Source organism: Cavia porcellus, unplaced genomic scaffold, assembly GCF_034190915.1.
Source record: "Cavia porcellus strain 051 isolate PalLab524CR breed Dunkin Hartley unplaced genomic scaffold, mCavPor4.1 scaffold_1, whole genome shotgun sequence".
NCBI lineage: Eukaryota > Metazoa > Chordata > Mammalia > Rodentia > Caviidae > Cavia > Cavia porcellus.
The window spans coordinates 75,895,167-75,921,611 of NW_026947484.1; the positions used below are offsets into that span (position 1 = coordinate 75,895,167).

Here is a 26,445-nt window from a genome sequence, read left to right on the forward strand (position 1 = left end):
ATATTCTTCCAAAAGAAAAGACAAAAAAATCATGAATCCAGTGGTTTTATGATTGAATTCTAACAAATTCTTGATGAACACAAAAATTTTGTTATGAGTTAAGGTACTCACGAGTGTTTAAAACTTGGACATGGGAGGAGGAAAAATAAGAAGCAATATTAAAGAAAATGTCATGAACCAGGACACAGAACCTACTTCATATTTACAAATCACTGGCATTTAGGCTTCTTGGTAAAAACCAAGCTGTCAAATTCTGCCCTTTCTTGGAGGTTCTGTTTTGCTCCACAGTACCCAAAGAAATGTGTTCTCTTTTCAATTTTCCAAGGATCCTCGATGAAATGAAATATACTCTGGCTTATTCGTGGATTAAATTAGAAGGTGAGCTCTCACTGCAATTGAATTTGTTTTCTTGTTAGGTCCGCAGACGTGACCCAATTTCCTGACAAACACTTTACTTAATAGAAACAAGCTACTGGTCTAGGAGCCATAGTCTACCAGTTTGATGTTTTAAAAAGACCCTGCTGAAATATACTAAGATTTTTCTTGATTACTAAGTGTTGGCTACTCCTCTCATCCACAGATTTCATATCTTGAGCAAATGCCTAAGGCCCCCACCCCATTCTGGCTTGGCTCAATTCCTCTATCCTGGAGACCTATAGGGCTCACTGCAGAGTAGCAACCTCACCTTTACCCAGAATCTGCACTTTCTGAGGAGCTGTTTGCCCTTTGCCAACCCGAGAAATCCCTTCATTCAAATCTTCTGATGGGGAGGGCAAGAGAGGTGGTGGGGGAAAAGATTCAGAAGCAAGGAAAACAAGAAGGAGGAAGTGGCCCGTGCTCAGTGAACCCTCAAGTGTGAAAGGCTAATCCAGAAATCACTCAGTCATACAGGGCAACATCTCTGGTTATGAAATGCTCACCTCCCCATCCACCCCCACGAGCTTGCTTCCTGAACCAAAGCGAACTTCTGAAATCTGCTGCTCTGCCTCGTCTTTTGGCCTGGTGTCTTCTGTGTTATAGCTTCTATACACCATTAACTTTCTTCCAAAATCCCCACAGGCATCTTACTTGGAGGCAAATGCCCTTGCCGCTTTCAAGGAGAAGGATCACATGTCTAGGAGACAGAAATTGGAGCACAGAGGGCTGTGGTGTTCCGAAGCATTTATGTGTGGCCTGGAGATTTGAGAACAGAGTGAGTTTCAGAGCTCTGAGGTAGACAGGAAGGCCAAACAGTGCCGGCAACTTGACCACACATGATGTTTACAACGACGCTCATGAATCTGCCATGCTCATGGGAACAGAGAATGGGAGAGTCTTGATTTTCTCAGACATTTGGCTGACAACTAAATGTTTTCCCCAGTTGGCAACTAAACATTTGCCTATTGAAAAGGCAGAAAGTTTTGTTGATTGGTAAAGTTTTAAGAAGAAATAGACTGATTTAAAAGTAAGGCATCATTTCCTCACTGGATCTCTTGTGGAGAGGATGGGAACAGGGTTGATGAGTTGGGGGTGGCTTCCCCTGGGTCTTTACAATTCTTTTCTCGAGTACCCCCTTTGCTGCCAGTACCATGCTGTTTATGTGCGCATAGTGGATAGCTGTCCCTTTCCCCTGCAGTCTCCACACCTTTACTCCACAATCAGTGCTACAGGTTGGCAAGGAGAGCTGGCCTAGGAGAGAAGGCAGATCCGGAAGCTGGAGGAACCTCAGAAAGCTCACCCACAGGGCCAGGGAGTTCCTGAAACTGACCCTTTAAGGTGACTTCGGAGTGTCTGATTCTTTCCTGAATTGTTTTTATTTCCCCCCAGCTCTGGTTCTCTTGCTTCTTTTCTCTTTTGTCATTACAGCTGTTCTGATTGACCTTCTACTCCTTTCAGATGCTCAGAGAACAGGGTGCTGCCTCTTCGTGTATGAGACATTTCAGCATCATTAAAGCAAGCATATATTAACTTTCTTTCTTAAAAATGACTCTGGGTAAAAAGAGCGTACATGTTACAAATAGAAGGAAAACTCCACGTCATAACAATAGTAACAATTGTTTAAAGAGTAAGTTATTGGTTTTAGTGAGTCTTGATAATTTTTGAGGCATCAAAATGGAAATAATGTTTATATCAAAATGATCCCATATGGCTCATAACTGAAACAGAGCCATGGTAAAAATAACATATGTAGTAACATATACTTAATAGTAATAAAGACAAACACACAAATAACCCCAACATTACCTACCTTTCTGTCTGTATTTCTGTTTCTTTCCTTTTTTCTTTCTTCCTTCTTTCATTCCTTTCTTCCTTCTTTCCCTCATATTTTCTCTTTTGTTCCTGCCTTCCTCCCTTCCTTCATTCTCTTTGGTGTTGGGGATGGAACCCAGCACTCCAGACAAGCTCTCTATCTCTAGATATATTCTGAGTCCCCAGGGTTTATTACTTCATGAAGGACACACATAGCTCCCAGTTACACTTCAGTTTTTTCCTTTTCCTATTTCCATCATATACTACGGATTTTCCTATACTTTCCCTCTTGGTTCCCAATCGCACCACAAATAAACTCAAATACCCCCAGTGCAGCATTCACAGATGGGGAGTTTGGAAGGTGGCGGGGTATAGTGAGTGAATGTGGATTAAAGGTGGGATACTGGGGTTAAGGGTATGGATAATGGAAACCCTGCCTTGAGCTTGGGTGGCACTAATTAACAGGTTTGTAGTCTGGATGGACTATCAAGGAACAGAAAGAAGGCAGGCTGCTGCTGTCAGAGCTGCTGCTGCTTGCTGCCTGCCACACCATGAATTGTTTCGCTTCTGTGATGACCCTGTGCTATGCTGCCTTGCCTTGGAGTCTGCCTATGGACTGAAATCTCTACAAACTGTGAACTGCATTAAACCTTTCCTCCTTTTACTTGTAAGTATTGGGTATCTTGTCTCAGCCATAATAAAAATAACTAAGATAGTGGCTCAGAAATCTAAGCATGATTTAAGTGGGTCCTCTGTTTTTCAATGAAAGAGTTGCTTGTGGGGTTCATCTCAAGGCTCAGCTGGGCATGGAGTCCCCAGTTCATGGTCCCCAGTTCATGTACTTGGTTCCAGGACACAGTTCCACATGGGCTTATGGACAAATGGCCTCTGTTTTTCAGACTGCTGTCCATAAGCTCCCTCCAGTTCCTTGCCAAATGGGCATCTCCAATACAGCAGCCTCTTTCTTCTAAGGGCACAAGCCAAGAAGACAATAAGAAACTCACAACTGGCAAGATGGAGGTTATAATTTATTGTAATCTAATCACGAAAGTGACATGGTATCTTCTTTGCCATATTCTATTGGTTAGAATCAAGTCACAAGGTTTAACCCACGTTCAAGGGGAAGGAATCACTCAGATGTGGATATGGACACCAGGAGGTAGGAATCATCTGAGAAAACCAATTACTTGAAGATCGAGTAAAGAAGGAAGGAGGAAAAGTTGTTTTAGGACAGTAAAGATAATAGAAAATGGGAGTAATCCACGGTTGAAATTTGAAACTAATAAGCTCAGTGGTACCTCAGTTCACAAATGCTTTGAATACTTGCTCATAAACCATTTGGTTTGCAGATAGAAGCGTTTGGGAAAATTTTGTTTTTGTTTGAGGACTTTGCATTGGGTGAGGAACATGACTGCTGCCGTGTTTCCTTCACAAACACAAATGTGACAAGAATTGTGGAATAAACTAAGTTCGTGAACCGAGGTACTTTGTATTAAGTGGGATGTGGATGTATCTGATATCCTCCTATCACTTTTAATCCATAGTGACTTCCCCTCATTGCTAGCCCCAGTGTGAATCTGGGAGTAAGAAGATGATGAAAGGGAGGCTCAAGAGAACTCATGGCTCGAGAGAACTCATGGCGACACCAGAGCGTTGCACAATGCTTTCCCACTAGGAAAGCGCACGGAAAACGATGGTGGTTGAGTGAAGGGGAGAGGAGAAGCAAAGAGAAATTGAAGATAACTTCTCTGAGCATGTATGACTCAGGGTCCTTCTTGGAAGGACACTTTTGGCACGGATATGCCAAAGCTTCAAATTAAAAAAAAAAAAAAAGATGAGGGGGGAATCAGGGCATAAACCTGGTCTGGAATAAGGTATTCACAAGAAGTCACAAAATTCCAGACAGAAAAAAGAAGGCTGGTTTCGGGATTTTTTTTTTTTTTTAACACAGTGAATGCTACAATACAACAAAGATGTGAGGGAGAGAAAAGATAAAAATCCTTTAGCAGCATCTACTAAAATAAATTTCCTTTAATATGTGTCTTGGAAAGAGTAATTGCAGGAATTTTTGGAGCATTTTATATGCTAGTGTGCTGTGGGAAACTCTACAACGGGTGTGTGACAGGCGGGGTGGGGAAGCAATAGACAGCTTTCTAACAATGTATTTATTTGTTTTGCATGGAAGTGGTAACATGGACACTCTTTGGGAAATATTCTTATCTCCAGTGCTGATGGCCTTATTTGAGAGCAAGTTTGTACATTTGTGGTGAGCCAGGAATTGTGGCCAGTGCTTGGACAATACACAAAAACTATGCATCAAACCTGTAAGTGTTAGCAGAAGTCACCATGGACTGGCCCCAATGGGAGTAAGGATTCAGAACTGTAAGCTGCCAAAGTGTCCTCCTTCACAACCATCTCAGGAACCCCTCCAGATTCTCAAGGCTCCGTGGCTTACTGTCCTCAAAAGCACTCTCCTTCTCCTGTAAAACTCTTCTTGTCAGCAGAAAAGCATTCAAGCATTTACATCCTGAACTTTTTCCTTAGTGTTTTTTCAGAATGCAAGTGTGTTGGTGACAGAGGTGGTGGGGGGTGGGGATTTTTTTTTTTTTTTTTTTTTTTGAGGTAGAGAAGACAAGATGCTAAAGAGAGAAGAAGAAATCCTTTGCAATGCAAAGTGAAAAAATTAAACTGGGAGAGGAGTCTTTGCCACTTCACAAAGAAGTTCATAAGGAATGCTGATTTCCCTAGTGAGGAATTACCCTTGGTTGGGCGGGAGGATCTTGTGGTTCAGAGATCAATGCCTTCTGAGTCAAAAAGATGTGGACTTTTCTTCACATACCTGTGAGCTATTGGCGGTGTGACCATCTACCCTAAGCGTGCTAGGTTACATGTAGCCATCTCTTCCTGGAGTACACAGTGTGATGTTTTGAGTTCACCCTCCCAGGATGTCTCAGTAACTTTTAGGGGTTAATGAGTAGCTTCTCAGTTCCTGCCTCGTTTAATTGTTCAAAGGCCAGCTGGGCCCAGTGTATAAAGCTGCCAGTCAGCTAATGAGTGGACTCTGCTTGAGCCAGCCTGGAAGTGGAGGGGTGGCAAGGTTGGGCTGCTGAGATCCTGGGGCGCAGGGATGCAGAACAAAACTAGCCTAGTTCTCTGTGCTCTGACCCTCCTGATGGGTTTCCTGATGATCTGCCTGGGAGCCTTCTTCGTTTCCTCAGACTCCGTAGTCCACTGTCAGAAGAACTTGGTCCTGGCGTACTTGCTCCTGCCTCTGGGGTTTGGGATGCTTCTGAGTGGGATTTTCTGGAGCACCTACCAGCAAGCAAGCAAAAGCAAAGGCGTGTTCAGTCATGTGCTCAGACAGCACCTTGTTCACAGGGACCCGCCCCTGGCCACAGTGGACAGGTAGGTGCCAAGAGCCAGAGGAAATGACAAGAGATGGGTTGTGCGGAAGCTGAGTGATTTTTAATCCTAGGGTGGAGCGACTTACATGGCCCCTGGAGCTGTATGTTCAGAATCGCAGCTCTATTTTTGGGCAGTGACCTTGGGCCTAGTCATCAGGGAAATGTGGTGCTGCCTTTGGGGAAAAGCCTTGAGGAAAGGGGAATTTTCTTAAAGAAGCACCACCACCCTCAGTGCCACTCCTGAACAATCTCTAAAACTAATTTAAGCAGCTCAGGCTCCAGGTTCTTCTGTTGTACCCCTGAGGCTGTCCTCAGTCAGAGGCAGGTGATGTTCAATTGTTCCCTATAACCTGGTTACCAAATTATAAGGCAAACAAATCCCAGACCAAATTCTGCCACAGAACCGATGAGCATGCGAACACAAAATCAGTCCTGGGACTTCTCTGACTCGGGGAAGTTCCGGCTACTGTTCTCTTAGGTGTCCGATCTCACCTTGTCTGCAAGAGTCATTCAGGGCAAAATGATCAGAGCCTAAAGGTAAGATTTCGTTAACCTCACATGTTGGGCCAGTTATTTTCAAATTAAAACAAGTGTGGGAAAGGGTGGAAGACATTGGTGCCACGATGCAGGTTTGGTAGGAATGTAATATGATGTTGCCTGTGAAGTATTCAACATAGAATTACCATTTGATCCAGCAATTCTGTTCTAGGTGTATTCATAAAAGAATTGAAAGCAGGACCTGAAACAGATACTTACCCAACAATGTTCATGCAGCATTGTTCAAAAACAAGAATGAAAAGATAGAAACAATCCCAATGCTGATTAACAATGAACAGATACGCAAACTGTGGTATACACAACCCATGGAGTATTATTCAGCCATAAAAGGAATGAAATCGTGGATGAGTCCTGAAAAATATATGCTTAATGAAAGTAGACGGTTGTAAAAGACAAATACGGTATAATTCTGTCTATTTCAAATACCTACAGCAGTCAAATTCCCAGAGAAAGCAGGACAGTGGTTCCCAGGCCAGGGGTAGGGGATGGGGGGTGGAGAATGGGACATTATTATCTAATGATTATGTGTAATTTAGGGTGATGGAGAAGTTTCAGTGATGGTTGTACAATCATATAAGTACATAATATGACTCAGTGTACACTTAAAATCAGTATAATTTATTATATGTAAAATATTTTATATATATATATATATATATATATATATATATATATATGGCTCTGCCGTAGGACTAATATTACCACAAGAAAAAAAAAAGACTCAGTTAACCTTTTGGGTTAGCTGGCCATAAACCTTCTAATTTTTGGCTGTATACAGGACCACTTAGATAAAAATCTCAGGATCACACTTAAGGGACAGCCTGTGAGAGTCCTCATCACTCAGGGGTAGGAGTACCTAAAATGTTTTTCCTATTCAGTTTATCTTGAACAAATTATCTGACCCATGAGGGTACATTTTGGACAGCCATTATTACAACAACCCAAACCCATTTCCTATGTTTATTGGAGAAACCAGCAAGGTCTCTGGGTTTGACAAAAAAAATAATAAGATAACACAAGTGATTATAAAAGATGCATCTCAAATGATGATTTCTATTTTTTGGGTAAATGTTAGCTGACAAGAATAACTAAGTGCCTTTAGGATGTAGCTTCAGTTTATTAACACATGCATAATATTACATTGTCCATACCAGAATATCTGGATATCACGACACCCATTTTACTGCCTCTTCTGTTGCATTCTTAGATTCTCAGCCTCTCAGAATGGCCAACAAGTCAAACAGAAAGTTATATCCTCAGAAGCTTTGCACTCAAATAGGTAGCCAGGTAGAGATGCCAAAGCAGATGATTCTCCAAAGGCAGGACTCAGTGGCCTGGGAATGGGAATTGCAGTGGGTGGGTGAGGAAGGTGAGATTGACAGAGGTCTGGCATTCTTGGGGCTGGCAGCAGTCATCCTGGAACCTCTCCAAGTTCTCTAGGGAACAAACAGCTCACCTTCCTGTCCCAGGCAGCCTTTATACACAAGTCCCATGACGCAGCCTTGGATGCTCTGAGTGAAGGCTGAGATTTATGCTGTACAGTAGACATCTCCTTTGGCTATTTGGCTTTGAACCCGGTGACATTTGGAAAGGAGCTGTGGCCACAAATGGCAGTCCCTATCATGTTGTGGTTACACACTGTAAACACTCCCTGGAGGCAATGGACCAGCTTGATCTATAAATACTCATCCCAACCAAGCTCCCCTCCCTGGTTTTGCTGCCCATGCCCACCCTACCGCCAACCCCATTCATCATGGAGAAGCCAGAAGGATTTAGCAATTAGCAACGTTGGGCAAGATGACCAATGAGTACATCAGCCCTGGTGTGAATGGCTTCTTGAGCCATGGTCCTGTTGGCACAGAAAACCTGCAGCTGAAGTCTCTATCAAGCTGTCAGTGGAAATGGTTTGATAAGGGAGGGTGTTTACATGCTTTCTTTAGAAACCAGCTGATGAGACTTGACAGGGTTTTAGGATAAAAGCAGTGTGGCATCTTGTACAGTTTCAGGGACCTGCATATAGCTGGTTTTCATCAATTGTTTTGTTGACTGTGAAAGTCCGAGGTAGTTATTGCAGTGAGTGGAAAATGATGCTTGTTTGGGGAACAAGGACATGAACGGGCTAAGTATGGGCTAGAGAGGGGCTCCGGGCAGAGCCCCTGTGTTCTCCCCGCTGACAAGGATCTCACACCGAATGGTTCTGTTACTGTCACTGAATAAGCAAGAAGGAATGACCTGAGTACCCTGTTGGAAAAAATATCCCTAGAGGCATGTATGAAAATAAAAATATTAAACACATGTACACCATTGCAGGTAAAGGGGGTCTTCTAGTAGGGCACTGGTTTTTTTTTTTTTTTATTTTTTAAACCTTGTGATGTCAGAAAAGAAGTCCAGTTGGTTAAAAAAAATCAATGCATAATGTTTCTTAGTTTAACTTTACACAGTGTGAATTGAGAGAAGCAGGCAAAAAGCCTCTTTGACATAAATGCTGAAATAATACATGTGCATCTCTGACTTTTTATCTTATAGGCCAGACTTTTACCCTCCAGCTTACGAAGAGAGCCTTGATGCTGAGAAATGGGCACATGCTGCAGGGGGAGAGGCCTTGGGTATTCCTCCACCTCTGTACACAGAGATGGGCCTTGAGCTCAAGGACAGATGTGAAGTCCACCCAGAGGCTCCACCTTCCTACCGAGACTCTGTGACAGATTTAGCAGCTGCAGTGACTTCAGAAGGTGCAAGACCACACCCGGAGCTGACTGCAGGGCAAGCTCTCCAGCACACAGGATGCACTCCTGGGGGGCTCAGCTGCTCATTAGAGCTGTACGGAACAGCCACACAGTTCCACAGACCTGCTTCCCCGTGCATGGGCAGCACAGGGGCCCTGGCGAGGCAAGGCCAGCACCAAGCAGACATTTTAGAGGATTCCCGCTAATTCTGAGCCAGAGGAGTTTTGGGACCACGAAAGTGGCATCCAGGAAGGCTCTGTCCTCTGGGAGGCTTTCTGTCCGACTCAGCTCCCAGCAGGAAGGAATGCGTAGAGCTTGCTGGGACAGCCACGACCTCCACGCACTGCTTTACCTGACAATCACAGAGTGAAGGGTCCTGGGAAGGAAAGGTCATTGTCATTTAATTTGTTGCTCAGCCTTTTGTGAGCTGGCTTCATGATTCCCGGCATCAATCACATTACCAGAGCAATGCAGTAATTCATATTGGGAGAGATATGCTCTTGGAACACATAAGTTCTATTTTGTACTATTTTATTGTAATAATGTTGTGGTTTTTTGTCTAGTATGAAAGGAAACATCATTGCTTGCTTCCAAAATGATGCAAACACAAATATTCAGTGAGTTATTTTTAAAAGAGGTCCTCATACAAGCACATACAAGGTTTCTTATAGGTTAGAATAGAATAGACAAAGTAGTTAGTTCATAACAATTCAGAGTGAAGTGGAACTTGCATTAACTTGCATAAAGATAACTTTAATACACAACTTGACATAAATCATATGAAGTCTTAAAAATATTGATACGTAATACACAGAATCTCCATGTAAATCTCCAGGATTTGAAAAATGAGCATTCTAATGATATGCATTCAGTGTTCTAGGAAATCTCTTGGGTTCTCAAAATAGAGCTTTTAACTTCTAGATTGGGAACATTATTTTTAATGCCCAGTGTCATCTGTTTTTAAATATCGGGTTCCTCCTCAGTTTCTTTACATTGTATAGTATTTTTATGCAAGAGGACAAATCAGAGTGTTTGGAAGATGCTCAACCTGGCGCTTTTAGACTTGGATAAGGGGACTCATCTGCCAGGGGCTCCATTCCCTCTCCGTCAGGGAGCTGTTTATTCAGAGAGTGCTAGCTAAGTTAGGGCAAGCCTTTTTTAAGACTGACTCTGTGCTGTGAGCTCACTCATGTGACCAAGCCCCTTATCCATCTTGGAGAGATATGCGCAATGCTTATTCCCACGTTGCAGAGGCATAAAACTGAGGCTTTGGGAAGGGAGGAAACTTTCCCAGGAAAGCATGGGATCTTCCAGGAATCAGGGTGAAGAAGAGTTCACAGAGGGATGTGGGAAGGCCTATGACTTCAAACTTTTGTGCTAAGCTATCCCTTTTTACTTCCCTCCTTCCTTGCAGGAGGCAGTTTGGATTTCTCTTTCCAATTCAGAAAATGAGTCCTAAGGCAAAGTGGAGCTCTAGGGTCACTAAAATACCTTTAAACCCTTTGGGAGGCAGCAGAGCTTCAGAGTTAAGGGACTGCTTGACTTAAAATGTAAATATGAAGTGAAAATGACCAAGAAGCAATATATATATTATACCAGTAACCCAAGACACATATATTTATTATATATCACAAACATACAAGAATAAAAATATTTTAAAATGTAAATATGCCTGCTATGTTTTCTGTCTGGGAGCCAGGGCCTCATCTTCCTCCTCTGGTCATTGATCTGATGATAAGGAATACAGTAATGGGTGATAGCCATGGTGACCAGCACAAGAGAAGCTCCCAATAACTGGGGGAATTATGGCATCTTTCAAGGAAGAGGGTCATCAAGATGGGACAGGTCTCCATGGTCCCCTCATCTCTGTCATTTCCAAGTGCACAAAGTTGAATGTATTCTGAAAAATTCCCAGGAAGCTTCATTAGATGAAATTCTTCCATAAAGTATGAGTTTAGGAACCCAATTTGGATCTTTAACCATGAGAAGATTTCGACATACAAAGATCACTTGTGGTTGTCCAATAGCAAAATGATCATTTATTAGCAATGTAATTTATTATTCCTGTACTGTCATCTCTTCTCATCCCTCTATCAAGAAAAATCTGCCTGGGAGTCTGAAGCACATTTACTGAGCTGGCTTTCACCCAGAGTTTATATGTGTAACAGAGAGATTTTCCAACTACTGGGAGCCAAGGGGAACAGATGTTAATTTTGGTTTACATAAGAAATTATTTTAATTTCTTTATCCTAATACATTTTGTACTCAATCCTTCTTTTTTGCCTTTTTTTCATATTGGAAAAATCATTAAGGGAACATAAGTCCAAGTATCATTTTCCATGTGAAACTAGCACAGTAACAAGACGAGTTCATCTTTCTGCAAACCCAAACATTATTCAATACCAGCTTAAGATTCAGAAGGTAAGTGCTTCTTTTTGAAAAGAAATACTAATAGGACATTACTAATTTTTAAAATATATGCACTCCAAATTTGCATCATGAACATGGTATTAACTGAAGCAAATCCTATATTTGAGAGGTCAACCAATTAAAATCCATCACACAAGTCAAACAAAAGTGTTCTATTGTGGTAGGTAATAGTACGTGGATTATCCCTGGAAGATTCACTTAGGGGAAATAGTGTTATCTCCCTTCCTTCTCAAAGTATATGATCAATGGTGATAGACTGAGAAGCACAATTCCACGAATGCTGGAAAGTATAAGCAAATGGAATGAGGCAAGTCTCCTCTGAGAAAATCTCAGCCTATTCTTGCTCTCAGGAGTGAGTTGTAGGCTAACATAGCAGTGGAGAAATGAAGTTTGTAAAGCTATTGGTCCTGCACTCCCATAATCTCATGATGTTCCTTTGAGCAACAAGTTTAAATAATCATCTCTGCTACTCCAAGGGTGAGGATGACAAGATCAATATGCAATAAACTATGTAGTATCTTTTGTATATTTGATATGTTCTGTGCTCATTTTATTTTTTACTCCTCCATGCAGTAAACTCACAAGAGTTTTTTACTTCAAGATTTTACTTAACTATACTGTTCAACTACTTGCAGGGAAAAGGTTAGATACTAAAAGGGGAGATGATAAAGACTAATACTCCACATCTTCACTGTATTCTATAAAGTTCCTTGATAACACAGGCCAGTGATGGCAAACCTTTTAGAGGTGAGTGCCCAAACTTCAACCCCAACTATATCACAAAGTGCCACTACTGAAATTAAACCTAAACATTGAGATTTTACTGTAGAAAAAAACCAACTCATATATTAACATCTTTTGTCTTAAAGGAAAAGCAAATAACACGTGTGCCGTAGGTGGCACTGACTAGGCTGTCAGCTGCATGAGCTATTTCTCCTAGTAAGGAAGCCAGGTTAGAGTGCGGCAGGCCTTCGCTACCCTCCGCTGCCACAGATAATCTCTTGTTCATGACTGTTGAAGAGCTCAGCACTGATTGACTAGCAGTTACATCACTTCTCAAAGCAGTTTCTCAGACCCTTCTACGAGCAGGAATAGAAATCTCCTTGGGGCTCATGGCTGGGATTTTAGGCTTCACCGGAGAGGACTTGATACATGATCCAGCAATGGCCCAGAATCATCTGGCTATGTCCTTACCAGTTCCCACAAGTGCTTTTCAATCCCCATGCCTGCCATAGCTAATGGAGCTCATGCCTTAAACTGACCCACGGGTGGCCAGTTAGAAGTTATCATATCATTATCCTTGTTGTGGCTCAGTGCAAACAGGGCCACCACGGGGCTCTGCATCAATCTGAGGCTTCCTGTGCAGAAAATATTCTTGTCACCTCCACGTTCTTTAGCCTATAATGTCATGCAAAACTGTCCCTGGAACTGTACACTGTGGATGCACAATGTACCCTGGATCATTTCATAAGTGATGTCATTGTGATGACGGCCACCAACATTTTAAGGATAGAATCCTAAGTGAAGCAAAATGACACCTACCAAGGCATTTAGCATTTTCAGTCTTATCCCACTAAATGCCTCCCTGGCGCACATTCACATACGAGTTCACACGCACACACACACAATTTCCAAGCCCCCCTGAGGGTGAGGGTGCTGCCCTGGTTGAGAACCACTGTTCCACTATGCAACTGTGGCTTGTATTATTCAGGAGGTGCAGACAGCAGTAAACAAACCGCTCGGTTTAGATCACCAGAGTGGCCCTGAGAGTTACCATACTCTGTTAGTTCTGTGATTGATTCTTGTGATCTCTTCAAAATTCTTGGACCCTTCAAATCATTTACTTTCCAAGACTGGTGGCTGAAATTGCATTTTTAAGACCATTCAGAATATTATGTGGGGAAGAGTGGCTTCCTGGTTCTCACCTCCCCAGAGAAGAGATGAGAGGATGTACATGTAAAGTTGAGCACAGGAACGTGGCTATGTAAGGCAGAAATAACAGCCAGGCAATATGAACTTGAACACATCCCAGAGAAAGCTGTGTCCTACAACCACAAAATGATCTTTCTGTGTGCGTGCTCTCTCTCTCTCTCTCTCTCTCTCTCTCTCTCTCTCTCTCTCTCTCTCTCTCTCTCTCTCTGTTTCCCCCTCCTCTTGAAAAGGCTCTGGAAAAACAACTGAATGGACAGCTTTACTCCACCTGACTTTCATGAGCCCGTGTCTGCTTCAACCCCAGCTGAATTAGCAGATTTCTCAGTGGAGCAGTAGCTCAGTCAGTGTTTACTGAATAAATGGATGAGTGTGTGAATTGGTGGGTGAATATATATGGGAGCTATTGGGTCCATGTGACTCCACAGTGAAATAAGGCAACAGAATGTTAAGTAAAGAATGATTTACACTTGAACTTAACTGTTAGGGATGGTTAAAAAGTTTGGAAACTTGCAGGTATTTTTTTACCTAGTGCTGATACACCAGAGAATATGTTATTTTCCGAATAACACATCTATGGGCAATAGAAAGATGGATGGTTGTCAGGGACCTTTACTTAAGAAATAAAAATCATCAAAGGTACAAGGCAAATTTTTATTCCACTGGTGATACATTTCATAATTGGTTCTTTAAATCTCGAGTCAGAGTCACCTTCTTATTATTTCAAAATAAAGACTGTTACAATGAATGTCTAGATGCTTTTTGTTACTGCTGATTCCCACAGGCAATCCTAAGCAATTCAATTTTTCTGTTCCATATATTTCCCCAATTCCCCAAGTGATAATCAGGAAAAACAGTCCTTGTAAGTATTCCAAAAGACACATTTATCAGAAGCGTGGTCACTACCAGAGTTTCTCAAATGGTGAAATGAATGCATTGAAATCTACAGTCCTTGATCAGGTTAAAGTAAGGAATTTCTTTCTTATTGACTACTAAACGTCCTAGCAAGTTTTTGACAGAAGCACAGATAGCAAATGGAAACAATTACCTTCCCAGGCATGTTTCCTCACTTGCGCTAACCTTGACTACAGCCACAATACATTGCTTAACAGGCAGAGTGTACTAGGTCATCTCGGCGAATGGCAGGATGACAGACTGTGCTGTTCCCAAGGAAGCAAACACACGCAAACAGGTCCCATGCCCCAGCATTCTGGCTGAGCACAGATGCGCCTACTGTTTGAGCTGCATTTCCATTTCCTTCCTCAGCAAACAGAGTCCGTGGTGACCTCTGCTTCCTAGGAGGCACCGCAGCCCTTCCCTACGTCTCACCAGGCTCATGACTGTCCTGCAGTAATGTTCTCTTCCAGCATCCTCTGCCATTTCCCACTTTCACAACATTTCATGCTCTCCTTTTTATGACCATTCTAAGTAAGATCAGAACCATGTTCCAACAAGTACATGAAAACAGGCCCTTAGGCGGAGAATCAGACACCCAGGGCACACAATGGTGCTTTAGTCCTCTCAGGAGCAATCTATGTAAAGTCACAATAGCAACCTGTGTGATATAACCAAGTTAGGGCCCCTACACACATCTGAAGCATTCATTTGCAGAATCTTGTCAAGAAACTCCTTCCCACCTGCACAAAACTGGTTGCATCTGAAGGAATGCAACAAGATTGATAGCTAAAATAATACTCATAAACTAAGAGAAAAACACCCTGTAATATGTTTTGTTGGAAGCATGCCCTCGTGGTTTAGAGTGCTCTGGAGATGTGAAAGGAGGTGGGCCAGGATGCTGGGATATTGGGAAGCGTGGGCCACCATGTGGGGGAGGTGGGCTATCAGGTATTCTAAAAGCAGGCCTCTGGAAGGAAAGCTGACACAGGGGTGGGTCTTCTCCCCGCTCAGGGGCTGCTGTGACTTAGGGTCCCTTAATTCCACACTGCTCTCGCTCTCTCTCTCATAATCATTGAACCTTTTCTGATGTGGCACCAATGATGTACAGAAGCTGTGACTCATGGTTTCCTGGCCCACTTTCTATCCAAAGGGGAGCCCCCCCTTCGTGTGATAAAACACAGATGTCAAATGACAGATGTGCGTCTTCCCCAGAAAACTACCAACCCTGTTGCATTCGGAGGAACTGGACAAAAGCAAAACAAAATGGATTTCTTTTCCCACCCACCCCTACTCCCCAACAACAAAATATCTTTTGTTATTTTCAATGTCACAAGAGGCACAAACAGGTAGCAAGAAGGCATCGTGAAGTGTCCCCCACTGAGTGCTCTCTTTGGCCATGGTGAGTGATCTCCTCCATTCAGGTGATGACGGTGGGTCCCCTCCGGCCAGTTCTCTCGTGAATCTGGGATATCTTCAGCGCAATGGCTATGAGAGGGCTCAGCACTGCCTGGAAAAAGAGGAGAAACATCTGTGAGCAACATGAATCAGCCGCAGGCCAGGCCTTGTGATGGGTTCTGCAGGCCACATCAGGATTCCTGCTGAGGCTGCCACTGACGGGCAGCCATGGGGGGAAGAGTAGCTGTCCTCTCTAGGCTGCTGTTTGCCTCTCCTTTGAGAAGACTGGAGAGGGCAGGGAAGATGAAGTAGGGATGTAGCCCAGGCAGAAGACAATGATTTCCAAAGCTTTACCCAGCTTCCCCAAAACTTGCCTAAGACAGAGCAGTGCAAGAGCCACCTCCTAGATCCTGAGGGAATTTCATGAAAAAAGGAGTGTAAATTAAGCAAGTAAAAAAAAAAAGTCTTCCTATTTCCAAACACATGCTCCAGGCTCTACCCCATGCAATTTGAGGATAAAAGCTCATTCTTTGTCCTAAGACCATGTGTCTAACAAATATATCCTCCCGATGTTTCAAAAATGACACGACAGACCAATCCATTGCCAAAGGCTGCCTAAGGGGCTAGTCATTTCTTCCCGTCCTGTACAGCTGTGGCTGCTGGGCATCCAGGTTGGATGGGTGGCTCCCTAGGGGTAGGGGAGGTTCAGATTCTTACAAAGGTGAGTGCCACAAAGAGGGGTGGAAATCATTTCTTGCCCGTTAGTTGCTTATATCATAGGAGTGAGGCAATGTTTTCCCATGTGTGGAGCGCACTTCATTCACAGTGATCTCAGACAGTGCATGATCATAGTGTTACTTATAACAGTGAGAAAGTCAGTCTATTTCCCCTTCTTCAATCCTGTTGACTTCCATCAGTGCTGAAGTGCTTTAACCAAGATAGCATATGTCTTAGGCAAGCATTATCTGACTATAAGGTATTAAGACTGTAGATTTTTATTAAATTCATTTTTACAGTGTGCTTATATTTACCAAGTGGTATTTTTCCACGTGGGGTGCTAGTGTAAACCTTCTTTAATAAATGTTCTACCTGAAGACAAAGTGTGTCCATTAATATTGAGATACTGATAGGAAAGACAGTTGGGCAACACTGGGCTAAGAGGGGGAAAAAGGATTCCATAATCCAGGAAAATAAAGTCTGTATTGCAGGGGTGGCAGGGACTGTTTCCTGTGGTCTAACCTAATCCTTAAACAGACACAGGCATGAGGGGGGTGCAAGTATCCCAAGTCCCACAGGAGAACACAGGCAAATAACTCGTAGCACAGGCAGTCCAGGTCTGTCTGAATAGAGGATGACACAGAAGGGTCATGAAAGCTATGTGAGCCAGGCTTGCTACAGGGACCCTGATGCCAGGACAAAGTACAAGGATTTAATTCCTTCGGCGAGGAGAGATGTTGGAGAGCTTTGAGCTGAAAGGTAACACGATTGGACCCGTGCTTTGAAAAGACTGATTAATAAGTCTGGTCATTTATATGCATAGTTATTTTGCAGCATTAACTTTCATAGGCTCAAAATGAAGCCAGGCATGGGGATACATGCCTATAACCCTACCTTTCTGCAGGGCTGAAACAGGAAGGTCCCAAGTTCAAGCCCAGGCTGAGTGACTTCGGGAAATCTTGCAGCAATGTAAAAAAGGGCTGGGGACTCAGCTCAGTCCTGGGTTCAGTCCCACTACAACCGCCACCATCAACAACAGGGACAATAAAAATAAGCAAAAAACCCCATGAAATAACTTTACTTCACTGACATAATCAAACTGAAATAATTGCGTGAAATGTGAGTATAAACAGGTAGGTTTTTATGAAAATGAAGAGCTGGCTATAATGATTAGATAATCTGTCAAACGATGTGAGATAATATAAAATATTGGTGGGAATTAATATAGAGAAGAATTCTTTGTTGGATTGCTTCACAATTATCTTTTGAGTACAAAAAAAAAAAAATCACTTCAGGGACTGGCGATTTAGCTCAGCAGCATATGCGCCTGCCTTGCAAGTGTGTGGTCATGAGTTTGATCCCTGGTACCGATAAAAAAGAAAAAGACAAAAAAAAAAAAATCATTTCAGAGGATGAATATTGGATGGCAATCTTTTGAACAAGAATCACAATGCTAAATAAACATACTTACATTTTTTAAAAGCGCTGTTCTAAAATTAAAAAGATTGGAAAATCAATGTATTTATATATTTATGCTAAAAACACAATGGTCAATGTAAGTGTGCATCCCGTGACTCCTTTTAACTCTTTGTGTATTAATGAATCAAGCACTTGTCTTTTGCCCTGATCATGTCAAAGAAGAATGCTTCAGAGCTAATTACACAAATCGACTGAAAGGAATTATATTTTTGGAAGGTTCTAAGGGAGAACTTACATTCAACCAAAGAGCACGCACTCTAGAATGTGTTCTCTTTTTTCTGTTTCTTCCCCCATCCCTCCGCTCGTCCCCTCCTCCCTGTTTCCTCTCTCCCTCACCTTCCTCCCTCTGTTTCCTGGGCAGTACTTGAGTTGAACTCAGGGAGCCTTTCTCATGCTAGAAAAGTGCTCTACCACTGAGCTACACATCTCCTTTACTTTTTATTTTGAAACAGAATTTCACTAAATTGCCTAGGCTGGCTCAAACTTGTAATCTTCTAGTCTCAACCTCCCAAGTAGCTGGGATTATAGGAATGCACTACCATACCTGGATAAACTTCTATTTTTTAAGAATAATAACGCAATGTACTTTTTCTTCCTTAACTGAGTATATATAGATGTACGTGTGTCAAAACGATCACCCTCATGAGGGTAAGAACTTCGTGGGGATTAGAAAAGGGCTGCTTAGGATATATTCAACAAATATTTGTGGAATAAATGATGACATATGAGTTTATTAAAAGTTGATATGGAAGACAGGTCCTTCACTGGATACTCATGAATGTCATTTGGATGTGTGGGAGGAAAAACTACAGTGTATTTTTACAGCCATGAACTTCTTTACAAACCACAATACATATATGCAAGACATTTCTCTCATGTCAACCAGGACTCAAGCAGGAGTAATTTTCCTGAGGTTTCCTGGAGACGTCCCTGGAAGAGAGTGAGAAAAGGGGCTACCACCTAGAAGCTTCCAGGTGGGAGATTTCTTAGGAGAAACTGGAAGTTGAGTTTGGAAAGCAGAGATGAATAAGCAATGATCTAGTTTGATTTCTTGCCAAACTGAAGGCTGGCAAGGAGGTATGACTGACTCAGGGTCCCCCAGCTCTTCACTGGCTGGGCTGGGGTACGAACACATGGAAGTTACTGTTCTTTCCATGACATCTAATCTGATATAAGATCTGTGAGTAAAACGGAAACCAGAGAAAACAAAATAAGCCTGGCTAGGGGTTAGGGGCTGGGCATACGTGGTCATCATTCCACTGCATCAGACAAGTTCTGTTCCTGCTGAAGGGTTGCACGGGACTGAATAGCCATTCCTTCCAACCACAACAGTGGACAGCAGGACAAAGAGGTGTTCCCAGGCATGTGGGCTGTGATGAAGTACCAGAAGTTCTAACATAACATGAATAAAGGACATACATTTAAAAAGTCAATCATGTTGGGAATATTGAATTTCTTTCCCTTTCCAGTGCTTCTTAGTCTTTGACACGGATTTTCTATGATAAAGAGTAGCAACATTTCTTATACTTGGGAGACAATACTGTATTTACTCATGTGAGTTTGATTTATTTCACTTATGAGTATGGTCTCAAGTTGCATCCACTTGCTGATAAATATCAATGTGATCATTCTTTATAGCTAAGTAGTACTCCATTGTCTAAAAGTTAAGAGTACATAAGATACAAAATTCTCAATAAATATGGCAAAAGGGTAAGAATCTGCTCAAAGGGGAAAAATAGTATCAGGGGAAAAGAGGGAAAAAAAGGAAGGGAAAAGAAAAAATATCTAAATTTGTATAAACACACTTAGGATAGCTAAGATGGTTGGGCTACAAATTCTGTTAGTTCTTGGAACAAAACAGTTAACATTCACAGGATTGGAACAATTTTGTATGTTTGAGTCTGGTAATTTGAGGAACTCTTTTGAAGATCACTATGTAAAATAACAACCTTAGTTATGTTTCTACCACCTTGTTTTGAAGGCCTATATTGTTTTGGGCTCTTTACTATTGTTATTTATTTGTCTTTTTTGTTTCTTGATTTTCTAGTAATTTGCTTTATTTTGTTTTTCGCTCTGATGCAGAAAGGACAGGTGTACATGTAGAGGCTTATACATGCCTAGAATTTCTCCTAAACAGTTTATGAGAATCGATTGTATCATGCGTGATGAAATGAACAGCTACCCTGAAGATAAAGAGACATCATGGCATCCATTGCTGATTCCGTATCGTCATGCTGTGAAATCCAGTAATGCTTTTATTCTTTGTTTAGAGTGGGTTTTAGTCTATTTTGTATTATTTAATTTCAACATACATGAAGATATGAACAGCTATCTTAAAGAGAACAAGAGACATTACAGTAGCCATTGTTGATTTTCCTATTGTCTGGTTTTGAAGGCCTGTAATGCCTTCATTATTCTCTTCTGATCAATTTTATACTATTTTGTTTTGTATGAACTCACTGTGTGTAAAGATACAGTCAGCTATTTAGAAGAAAACAAGAGACACTATGGTAGTCACTGTTGAACTCCTGTAGTATAAAATCTGTGTCACTTGTGTTTTCTTCTAATCAGCTTTTTCTGTTTTGTTACATTTTGTCTTACCCTCTTTAAAAAAATGAACAGCATCAGGGGCTGGTGGTATCAGCAAGCTCAGTAGCAGAGTACTTGCCTAACATGCATAAAGGCCTAGCTTCAATTCCCAGGACTGGGAAAAATAAAGACTAGGCACCATGAATGTTTGTCTCCCTGAGTCCAAGTAGGCATTGTATCCATTCAACAGTACTCACCATGTGTCTCCAGCACCCTTCTTGTGCCTTCAAGGTGTACAGCTTAGATGCAGAAGGTCCCCCCAAAAGTCTCATGTGTTCAGAGGTGGGGTTTTGGCAGCCGTTTGAATCACAGGGCCCTATACTTATGAGTAGACTGATCCACTGATTAGTTCATAGCTAAATGTGCTGTTAGAAGGTGAGGCCTACCTGGAAGAGGTGGCCACTGGGGGTGCGCCTTCGGAGGGTCTTTCTCCTCCCCACCCCTTCGACATCAGCAGCTTTCCTCTGCCATGCCTTTCCATCATGATGCTTCTGCCTTGGAGCCAGTTGGCCACATGCTGAAGGCCTCGAACTATGAACCAAATTAAACCTCTGTCTTATACATTGTGGGTGTTGGGTGTTGTGCTGCAGTGGTAAAAAGCTGACTAACAGCCGGGCGTGGTGGCTCATGCCTGTAATCACAGCACTCGGGAGGCTGAGGTGGGAGGATCGTTGTGAGTCTGAGACCAGGCTGGGCTACAAAGTGAGCTCAAGGCCAGCCTGAACTGCATAGTGAGACCCTGTCTCAAAAAAAGGCAAAAAAAAAAAAGCTGACTACCACAGAAAATTGAACCAGAGAAGAGGAGTCATTATTGTGACTGCACCTGACCACATACATGGTCGAGAAGCCTTTGGAATTGGTCTTGGGAGGAGCTTGGAAAGCTCAGACTGCAGTAAGCAGAGCCTGATGGGGGGATTCTGCTTGGAGCTCAGAAAATTAGAATGCATGCAGGAATTCAGAAGGTTTAAGTTGGGAACAAGGGTTCTATTAGTAATTAGACTAAAGGCCCTGAATGTAACACTGTGATGAAAATTCTGTGTTCACTTTGCCTATGTCCTAAGACTTTGCAGGAAGCTGAGATTAAAGGCAATGAACTGCTTGATCTGGCATGTGACATTACAAGACAGCCTAATTAATGTTCAGTCCACAGCGTGAGTATTGCTGATTGCTTTTAGTCAAATTTATAAGAATTGTAAAGATAAAGTAGAGAAGAACAATATGAAAAATTTACATTGTTTCCCAAAAGGAAGTATATGTAAGTATTTTAAAGAGGTGTGACTGCTGAAGAGATTAGTCTCATTACAAAGAAACTAAGCGGTTTGTCTAGAGATAAGAAAAAAATGCCATGTGGTATCTCAGAAATCAAGACCTCACCCATTTCAGACTTGAGGATGTAAACGAAAATTTTGCCTTAAGAAGAAAGTCCCAGGTTACCCTGTTCATTCAGGGGCACCTAGAGAAGTATTTCATGGAGGTTAAGCACCCAGGCACTCAGAGGCCTCTGCAGGATGGTCCAAGGGGGCTAGGATACTGCTGCAGTTGGTGGCAGATCTTGTGGTACATGTCTTCTGGACATGAAAAAATAGAAGAATTTTAAGGTCATAGTTTCTGCCACTCAGATTCAAAGGAAGGCCTGGGAAGCCAAGCAATGTGCTCCTAAGAGGGCAATGCCCAAAATTGTGAGTGAAGTTAGAGATGCAATGGCAACCCCAGAAGGTTGGAGATGCTAGGAACATGGAAATTCTCTTACGGAAAACTACAAGCAGTGAGTTGAACCAGTTGAAGAGAGAGGCTATGTAGGCTGCAACTAGCAAGGCCACAGAGGTGGGGCTGCCCAAGACTTTTGAAATTTACATCTGGCTGCAGCCTATTCTGGGTACTGAATGTGGAGCTGCACAATTTAATACTGCCTTATTATTTTTTAGTCTTGTCTTGGCATGATTTTTCTCTTTCTCCCAATTCATCCCTCTTTGAGTGGCACAGTACTTTGGGAGTGTTTAACTTTTTGAATTTTACTGGAGACCACAATTGAATTTGCCTCAAGTCTCAGAGAAGATTTTGGGAACTGGACTTTTCAGCCATGCTGAAACTGTTGAGACATTGGTAATTCTTATGAGATGAACTAAACACATTTTACATAATGAGACAGGCATGAGATTTTGGGGGGTGTGGGCGGAATATTATGGTTTAGATCTAGAATGTCTTCCAAAAGTTTCAGGGTACAGAGGTGGGGCTTTTAGGAGGCAACTGGATTATGGTGTGCTGGACTCATCAGTAGACTAATTCATTGATGAGTTTACAGCTACCTGTGCTGTTAGAAGGTGAGCCTTACTGGAAGTGGGGTGTCACTGGGCTGTGCTTTTTGGGCTGAATCTTCTCTCTGGTTCCTCGCTTCTCTCTCTACTTCCTGGCTTCCAGGAAGTGACTAACTGTCTTCCACCTTCCCCTTCCCCCATAATGTCTCTGCCTTGGCGCCAGTTAACCATGGACTGAATCCCCTGAGACATGAGCCCAATGAAACCTCTCCTCCTTTAAACTATGGGTGCCAGGTATTATGTTCCAGTGACAATACATAGGGTTTGGTGTGTGCTTGCTTTCATTCTGAGGTAAATAGCATACCAGGCTGCAGAGGGGACTGAATTCTGTCTGAATTTAAAATTTCAATATGTGTTTAGCATGGACTTTCATATTAATTTTGATTTCTCAAAATTTGTTTTGTAATATTTATCTAATTACTGAATAATTTAACAATTCTCCCCCTTAAATTTTTGACCCATCTACGCCTTACCTCGAATTTAGCCCTGAGTAGCCTTTCATTTGTTTACATTTTCTCAAAAAACAAAGGAGACTGCTCCATATGCCTCCCTCTCCCCTCATTTCTCTCTTGCTTTATGTTTTTGCCATTTTAATCCACACTTATGTAAATTAGATAAAACAAACTCTAACAAACTGAAATTCTTACCTTGACAGCAGGAGACAAGAGAGGTGTACATAATCTGAATGTTACAAGATTCAAAGTAAGTAGCTGAGTTTGTGGACAAAAACAAAATCCTAACCAGAAGTACAATACCTTATTAGCCAACACTTGTCCCAGTTTGTAATGGGAATGCAGCACAAGGTTGTTCTCCATAAGGAATGTTCATTTGTAGAATCATGAAAATATCCAGTTGGGAAATGGAGATGCAAGATGTAGGCAAAGAATATAGAATAACAGGCAGGGATGACAGTACTTTTTATGGTACATTATTTAGCAGGCAGTATAACTTAGAGAATGCCAAGCATACAGCATTGGACAACACTGACATCCTAGCATCTATAAAATAGGGATTTACAACAAATGGCACTTTTTCTTGATCTCTAGGATTGAGTAACATTAGTATTTTGGTTCATGCCCACTAAACTTGGAATGCCAGGCATTCTTTCATTATTTCATTCAAATATTTGTTTTTATTCAGTGTGCTATCTACTGACTCTATGGCAGTAGTTTGAAACGTTAATAACACATCAGAATCTCCAGAGGGTTTCTTAAAATGCAGATTTCTGGGCATCTCTTCCTGAGCTTCTGATTCCTGAGATCTGGGGCAAGGCCCCCAGTGGCATTTTAGTAATTCCCAGGCAATCCTGATTCTGCTGGTCTAAGGACCACAATTGAGAGCCACTGTGCAAAGGCACATTGGGTACACTGCCTTGCAAATGTTTTGCTCCTGCTAACCTCTAGGTGGGCTTGTTTGTACCACATGGTCCCACCTCTTGGCCAGAGGTGACTGAACCAAGACTATGACTTAAATAGGCAGCCTGTGGCAAAAACCTGACCTTCCACTCAGGGTCGGGAGTGAATGGATTCTTCCTCCCAGCGATTTGACCTGGTAAGTAATGAGAGAACAGGCAGGTGGCAGTGGGAACTAAAGCAAAAGGTTATAACTGGTTAACTTTTGGGGCATAAGGCTCCACCGTAATCCAGTATGAAAAAGCAGAGACTAAGATGATGATGAAAACTGTAAGAGAATGATTCCAAGAGAAATAAACAGAGCAGAGAAATGATAAATGAGTTAATAGGAAAGAGTGGCATGAATCCCATTAATTGTTAAAGTAAAGATCCATTAACTCCTCCCAAGGGAGTCTGAGTTTCTAGCAACACTCCAGGCCCGATGGCTGTGACTCAGTTCATGGTGGAACCCACTCCAGGATTTTTGAGATAACTGATTTCTTTGTGAGACAAGAGTGATGTGGTCTTTGGCCAACAGACGCTGGAAGAAGCCAGAAAGAGATTCTAACCAAGGGCCTCCACAGGGAGTATAGCTATGTCTACCTGATATCAGGTATCTGGCCTCCCTAATGTAAGAGAGTATATTTCTATTGTTTTAAACCATCCAGTATATGGCTCTTTGTTACAAACCCACAGGAAACAAATACGCTCTTTCCTTCCACTCTTCCTATCCAGTCCCTGTTTCTGTACCAACCCACCGGGCAGTGATCTCTCACCCAGAGGCAGCTCCATGCATTTTTCTCTCCATGCTAGCGCATGCCACGGCACTGCTCTGAGGCGTATGTAAAAAAATTGGCCTCCACAAACCTCTCTTCTGAGCAGATAAAAAACAAGAACAAGAACAAAAACAAAAACAAACAAACAAAAAGAAAAAAAAATTCCAAATGGAAGTAGATGAAATATTCCAAAGAGGTTCAGCTAAGCAAAAATAAGCCAGTGTTTGGGACTATGGTGTCCCCCTAAAAGAAGCCAGACTGTGCAGCCAGGCACAGCCTCCTTTGCCATCCTCCCCACTCTCACTGTTGATTTAGGTCCTTAGGAAGTGAGAAGTGGCCTTTAGCTTGTAAATTCAAAATGAAATAGAAGACTCGTGAAGCCAACTTTCCTGTTTGTTCACACATGGGCTCCATTTGGCTCGCTCAAGTCTTCTGAGAGGAAAGAGCAGGGTAGCAAGCACACACATGGCCAGGCTCTGTGGCACAGCTGGTTGGCAAGAACTCGGTGCCCTTTCAGTGTCCTGCTGTACAAATACAAGCCAACCTGCAAGAGTTTAAATTTCCCAAAATGCTTCCTGATTTCTTATTTCTGTACTCCTCCACTCCTTCTTCCACCAAGAATGACCAAAGGATGAGGAATTACTATTAGTTTAGACACGCCCACCCAACACCTGTTAATGTCTTCACATTGGGCAGATCATGATAGATTTCCAAAGTTACATGTGGGATATACTTGCTAGTTTAGTGAGAAATGAGTTCCCCGGCCCCTTCCAAAATTGTTAGCAGAGATAGAACTAAAGGACTGAAACCAATACTTTCTCCTGGGAGATGAAGCACAAGCATCTACAGATCCTTTAAATACTGGTCGCTAAGAATCACCCAAGCATACTGCTTGTGGGCGGTAGCCACACAGCTGGAACATTCAATGTCTCTGTGGACCCAGTTGGGAATGTGTAGCTCTGACAAGATCCCAAAATGGAGCTGATGCACACCCATGTCTGGGACCCACTCTCAGAAAGCACTGTGCTCCTCTCCCTAGGACAGGCATACAGGAGAGTGGCTAATTGCATGGACTCCAAAGCCACGCTGCCTGCATATATCTCCTATGACCTGTGCAATCTGGGTAAGTTACTGATCCTCTCTATGCACTGATTTTTTTCTTACATTAAACAGGGAGCACTTATCTCATAGGGCAGTTATGAGGATTAAGTGAGCTAGTGGACAGGAAACAGAATGGTCCTTAGTACGCAGAGAGAGTGTATAAGCCATTTACTATTATATGCAAACCAGTGGTGAAACGGACTCGACATTTGAACACCTTCACAGCAACCCACAAAGCCAGCTCAGGGCATGCAAAGTGGTCGGTAGTCCAGTGGTTACTTAGTGTACTCTACAATCCTTTATTTTGGCTAACTAAATATCATTACATACCTTTTCAAGTGACTGGCTTTAGAAATAGCTCCAGTTCAAATCAGTGGCTTTCTGTTGTCATGTGTCTGGCTGCATTTTTCACTGTGCTGGGTCGTCAGCCTGTTTTGTGCACTTTTGACACTCAGGCTTTGCCAAGGGCTGTGTGCCTCCATCACCCTGGCCTCTTTGTACGAAGCTGG

At 42.4% G+C, this 26,445-nt stretch overlaps 2 protein-coding genes across 3 annotated transcripts in view; one reads left to right on the forward strand and one right to left on the reverse strand.

Moving 5' to 3' along the window:
- Positions 1–4,853: 4,853 nt before the first annotated feature.
- On the forward strand, positions 4,854–10,079 carry Tmem252 (transmembrane protein 252). The gene is made up of 2 exons (XM_003472273.4): positions 4,854–5,634; positions 8,718–10,079. The coding sequence occupies exons 1-2, from the start codon at positions 5,357–5,359 to the stop codon at positions 9,121–9,123; spliced, it is 684 nt and encodes a 227-aa protein (XP_003472321.1). The 5' UTR covers positions 4,854–5,356; the 3' UTR covers positions 9,124–10,079.
- A 3,832-nt stretch (positions 10,080–13,911) lies between these two features.
- The window catches only part of Pgm5 (phosphoglucomutase 5), a 173,222-nt gene continuing 160,688 nt past the window's right edge, over positions 13,912–26,445 (reverse strand). For both annotated transcript variants that reach the window (XM_003472198.5, XM_063250243.1), the window contains one exon: positions 13,912–15,680. In XM_003472198.5, the coding sequence (XP_003472246.3) occupies positions 15,591–15,680 (90 nt within the window). In that variant the 3' untranslated portion in view covers positions 13,912–15,590. The remainder of the gene's footprint in view (positions 15,681–26,445) is intronic.